The sequence below is a fragment of the Opisthorchis viverrini genome (assembly GCF_000715545.1).
Source record: "Opisthorchis viverrini unplaced genomic scaffold opera_v5_16, whole genome shotgun sequence".
Lineage (NCBI taxonomy): Eukaryota > Metazoa > Platyhelminthes > Trematoda > Opisthorchiida > Opisthorchiidae > Opisthorchis > Opisthorchis viverrini.
The window spans coordinates 1,464,874-1,470,672 of NW_008751672.1; the positions used below are offsets into that span (position 1 = coordinate 1,464,874).

Below are 5,799 nucleotides of genomic sequence, written 5' to 3' on the forward strand. Positions count from 1 at the left end.
GCTCTTTCAGCATCCCCTTTTCGTCGACCAGATTTGCTGTTGATCAAAGGTTTGCTGCAAGCTTTCGGCTTTCTGAATCCTTGGGTGTTTTGGCGCGGTTTGACCGGAAGTGTCTCTGTGAGGCCGTGAGCGCTGGGTGGTGGCACCAAGAAGCAATGATTTTGGTGGCGCTCCCAAGAGGCTCGTTTTCGCGGAGGACTGCACCTTGAAGCCAGCCAGCAGTTTTCTAATCTGGCGAGTTTTATGTGGCTTGTTTGTCTGCAGTCGCTCTTCTTTCGTGTTTGTGTGGACACCCGATCCGCCAGCGATCAGCGTGGCCAACTGGATGTACGAGGGATTTCCCGGATAACTGTGGTCATGTTCATGGCTTTGGTTGTCGGGGTCCTGAGCGACGGTTGTGTCCACAAGCAGAGAGGCCGCTTTTGACGGAGTGGAGCTGGAGATTGGCTTCGCTTCTTGTCCCCGCACATCTGATCCGTCCAGTTCAGAGGCTGTGACTTTGTTGATGAGTGAACGGCTGCAGCTGTGTTCTCTGATACGGAGCTAAGCGTTGATAGCTCCACGTAGTTTGGGCGCTGCTTGCATGTGGGGTTTGCATCCTCCCGGGGGTCCCTGCCTGTGGTGGTCGAATAAAAGCTGCCATCCGGGGACACGTAAATTGATAATAGCGTGCAAACCGGTGGGGCCCAGTGACCTTGAAAGCAGCTTCGTTTAAACAAAACACATCATAAAAATGTTACTGAATGTTCAACGGGAATAAACTTGGTTCCATTAGAATCATAGGCTTCAAAAACCCCACTGTTTCGTTCAGTGGTCGGCCATCACTTCGGCTGGTAACTAGATCTCGAGAACTTTGCTCTTTTGGAGTTCGTCAATTCATATTTCAAAAGGTACGCGTCTAGTGCGTCTAGTGCGTTTTCTGCAAATTCTCTGTATCTATGACTTGCTCAAGTAAGCAAATCATCCTGGTCAATAATGTCCTTTTTTATAAAAAGGAGACATTGTACGCTGACGAAAAATGTGACAGTATCACTCCTGCAACTTACTTTTCTCTTCTATCTGCTGTTCGACCAGACGGATGTTGAGTCACTGCGGAAGACGCTAATTATATTTCAATAAATCATACTAGGTTTTAAGGACGTAAGGCCTGAGGATGACGATAAGCAGTTCCCGAAGATCGAGTTTTCTGTTAAACCGTGTAGTGGTCTGGCTACCCAATAAGTTAGTTCACCAGGAGTGTGTGGCAAAGAAATAAAAATGATTACGCTAGGTTGGGTATACAAAAATAAAGAGACCAGACGGAACAGACTCACTAACAATTGTTCTCTTTAAAATAGTTCGTCGTTGGCGCAGGTCAGCGAACGAACAATAATCCAATTATGTTGGTCCAGAGGTCTTCTTCTGAACAGTTCCCACATATAATAAATTCCGAAGGTGACCGAAATGTTTTGGTACCAGAGTTAGTACATGAGACTCGCGAATGACCACTGCAAGCGCGAGCGAAATCAGAAGAGAGACTCGAAGCACGTGACCACGCCTGTATTCTGTGAAATTGTACAAGTGCGCGTTTTTGTAGTTTTTCGTATCCATTCAAAAACGATTATGCAATTGATGAAATACGTAGTGTTATAATGGAAGTAAAATAAAGGTACGAAACGCCACAATCGATTGATATTACGGTGGAAATATTCAGGTCCTGTTTATCGGCATCAGAGTTCTCCATTGCAAATGGCGATGCATAAGGGACTTACTGTAGCCGGCTACACTAAGTTTTGATATCGTTTGTGGGCGGCAGCGTACCATTTGGCCCCACTCTATCTGAGGGAGGCTCTCATCGTTTTATAGATGCAGGAACTAGAACCTTGAATACGCACACGTTTAACATCCACAGTGACAATCAACTGGTTACATGAAGCCTATATCGATCATGCGGCAGTTAAACGGACCTATCTAATGCACACCACTAATTACTCGACTGTAAAAACTCAATGGCAAAACTTAAGCGAGGTAAAAGTTGAAATTTTTTGGCATTTCAACTACTACATTGTTCACTATCACAACGGTCGGTTTGATACTGTGAGTAATCCGCTGAAAATCGGTGGTCCTTATGATTAGCATGTAGGTTGCGGAGCCCATAGCAGATAAGTTGTGTATCCCTGGACCATCATCTAGGTTCAGGCGGAGTATCCTAGAACACCGGTGGCCAACCGTAGGTCAGAGACTTCACAACGCAGCGCAGTAGGTTTTGACCCTAAGTAGTTCACCACTACATGGATTTCGCGGACTTAACCTGTTCTATTTCATGAATTTTATCCACCGCATGGTTAAGTTGTTCAAGTAAGCCATCGAACGGCGATGACGGCGACTTGGGAGCACATAGAAGAGAAGTAGCTTTCTCCGTTAACTTGTAATGAAAAACCATCCTAGATGGATGAGAAAACAAACATTAAAAAATAATGCCTCTCACTGCTTGAAGGGGAATGGCCACTGAATACCCGTGACAAATGAATGCAGGGAAGGTGCATCACCTGACGGAGAGCCAGTGCATTTACCAGCACACATGCAGTCATTCGACAGTTTGCCTTTAACACGTGGGCGCTCAGGATTCAGATTTCGTAACGGTGGTATGACCCATGCACCTCATATTCCCCATACAAATCACTCAGCAAACCGGGTCACTTCCTGTATTATACGATTGAGTGCGCCGAAGTGGCAAGCCTCCTTGTCTGGCGAAATCTGGCGTACTCCGAACGACTGCTAGTCACAGTGCCAGAATGCACTATCCCGGTTTTGCTTGCACCGTCCATCTTCCATTCGAAGAAAACCACGGAACATTAAAATATGCCTACGTTAGATTCTGCGCTTCGCCTCGTAAAATGGAAATCACATGTGAATTGGGGGTTGTTGATGACCATAAAAGTTTGCTCACTTAAACGAACTGCAGTGAGCATCAAAGCACTGAAACGTGCAAATGAATTAGACTGGCTCCCGTAAGATTAGCAATTTCCAAAACTCCATAGTTTCAGTGAAATTTATTTCGGGTTGCTGCTAGTGGTTGGCTGCCTCAATAAGTATGCTGCTCACAAGTTTAGAACTGAAAGTATTGTTAAGTAACCAGTAATCGGCATTACTTCTACTCAAGCGTTCAGCTTTCCATAGTAACTACTGTTAACGAATTCCCAGATTGCCTCAGAATGGAAAAAATACGTGTCATATGCATTTTTACCGCAAGTATGAATAGCACAGCACACAACCGAATATTTTATCCGTGCTAGGTGCTGTTAAGCCCATGCAACCGTTCTATGGCTAAACAACCGAGAGCATCCAAAATAGTCGTTTTTCAAGTATTTGAATGTTATCATTTCCCCATCAGATAGTCCACCGATAATGTCATGACTGTCTGTGGTACTTCTATGTTTCCGTTATTGACGCATGTCACGCTAAGCTGGAAATGGTATCCAGATTTTCCATTGGTTTCACATCAAGTGACATGGAGTTGTTTTTCTGTTTTCTGAGATGATGTATCCGGTAGGGCGTCTTAGATTCCTTTTACGTCCCCGAATTCTGGGAGCCCGCAGTCCAATGCAGACTGATGTTATAATGTTCACGGCAAATGCGGGAACCGATCTAAAAGGATGCTGATACCATAAAAGTGTCAAATTTCATCACACGGTAAGTAAATTAATAAAGGTGGCGACGCTAAATGACCCACCAAATTTCCCCAAACAGATATTCTGTGTTGACCGTGAATGAACGAATTTTAGGGAAATAACTTTCATTCAAAGCACGTGTGTTGATAGGTAAATAACAATTTGTACTGACAGAAAGGCTTGTAAACCACCAGGCTCATCAGGAATATACACCACTGCCTGATATTCAAATAATTTCGACTGTGGTTGCAGGGAAATGTTGAGACAACATCGAAAACCTGTCGCTTAATTTCAGCCGTTCTATGGAAGCGGCCGAAATCCATACTTTTGGAATGAAAGTGATGTGAATGTTAATGCCGGGCCTCTCCAAAGAAGGCCTTCAAGCTCGTCTTGCATGTACCAGCAAGGTGTCCTTATTCACACTTCCTTTTTTCTTTCGGCAATACAACCAAACCTGTACGTGGCTTAGTATTCAGTGGGACAGTGAAGAGTTGCAGTCACGGCTTACTAAATACCATCCATAGTCCCGACGAATACCGAAAACGGCAATATGCGTCCCCAGAAATCCCCTCAACCCCTTGAGTTGAAAATTATGTCCCTAGATAACATGCAAGGTACGAGTTTGTTACCCAGAGTACTGATATTATCTGCTACTATAATGAATAGCGTACACTGTCAAAAGAATCGTTTGTCGTGGATAATCCTAACCGGATTAAATATATTAGAAATGTTTCACTGGGCCTTCCACAGAAAGCTGGTTACTGGGATAATCTAGCTTGTCAGTAGCCACTGCTATGTCGAACCCAGCACAAGTGGGAATAAGCTAAGACTGCTTGGAAAACCTTGGTTCAAATAGTGGAATGACGTATGAGTCATCGTTTGAAGGGAGCAACCGATCTTTTAACCCCACAGGAACTAAACCAAAGATGGGATTTCAAAATTCGAATGACGGCAAAGATTAGGGCGGTTAGGAAAATACTGAAATCTGGTTCCGTAATGGTTATCCATGATTCGCGCCCTATTGTTTGGGTACATACAGATCGGACAATGCGGTACACGTGTGGCCATCTTTTACCTTTGTTGTGGTTGCTCGTAGGTACGTGAGATTAAACGATAGCTAAACACTGAACTCCGTCTACTTGATAAAAATACACATTAAAAAACCTATTAATTCAGTTGTTCGTAGAATGAAAAATCCATGAGTATGCGAGCTAACCATAAAGAAAAACAGATACAGTTCTATTCTGGTAATAGCACGGCTACATTCTCGTCATGTAGCGAAGCGCTGAAGTTTCAGTAAAATCAGACGTGACAGAACTTTCTCAGATAAACTCAACCATCAAAATTTTCTAAGATACACACCATATTATGCGCAAGAAGCCATAACAACAGACCAATTGTTCACAGGCGGTACCTATAGAAGCCGCACGAGATAAGAATGGCGTGCTTCGTCCCCACGGACTACCTTCCGCAAGATATCAAATAGCTACGTTCGGGACAAAACTACAAGCGTAACTGGCAACAGTTTATCACAACTTTTTGGATATTACCACAATAAGAACTGACCTGAAATTTACTGTCGACAAACTTCAACTAGAATAAGTGTACCAAGCATTTGCCGACGGCTGTTGCGAAAACGCTGAGAAAGTGGAGGAAAACTTAATAAGTTTCAGGTCACGCACGGTTGCAGCCAACTGGCAGAACATGCTGCTGAACTGAGCTATTTTACGATGATGGTTGAATTTAACATGCAAACACAATAACTATATCGGACTTGAATGACCAGAAGTTAGCGTGAGAGATCACCATATAGTGGAGCTCCGGGGAACATGTATTCCCAGAAGATAAACAACCATGACAGCTGTCGTTTCACTTACACATTTTGTGATGGTGGACGTTCGATCCTTACAATAGCCGCTAAGCATTTTTACTAGCAATAGGTATCCGGTGGTGTTGGCAGGAACTTCACCAATCATATTGTGGAACGCAGTCATTTCCACAGAACAGGCTTATACCAAAGCTCTAGCGAATGCCTTTGTTATGCATGGTGAAATGGAACGCAGTTCCACAGAACAGGCTTATACCAAAGCCCTAGCGAATGCCTTTGTTATGCATGGTGAAAAGGGACCAGAAAACATCATGAATGAGG

The 5,799-nt window shown here is 43.8% G+C and overlaps 1 protein-coding gene across 1 annotated transcript in view; it reads right to left on the bottom strand.

The window, feature by feature from the left end:
* Positions 1 to 1,814: 1,814 nt before the first annotated feature.
* The window catches only part of T265_01489 (hypothetical protein), a gene marked incomplete at both ends in the record, with an annotated part of 6,618 nt that continues 2,633 nt past the window's right edge, over positions 1,815 to 5,799 (bottom strand). Inside the window, 3 exons of the mRNA XM_009165530.1 lie at positions 1,815 to 1,916; positions 2,041 to 2,188; positions 2,271 to 2,423. Of these exons, the coding sequence (XP_009163794.1) occupies positions 1,815 to 1,916; positions 2,041 to 2,188; positions 2,271 to 2,423 (403 nt within the window). The remainder of the gene's footprint in view (positions 1,917 to 2,040; positions 2,189 to 2,270; positions 2,424 to 5,799) is intronic.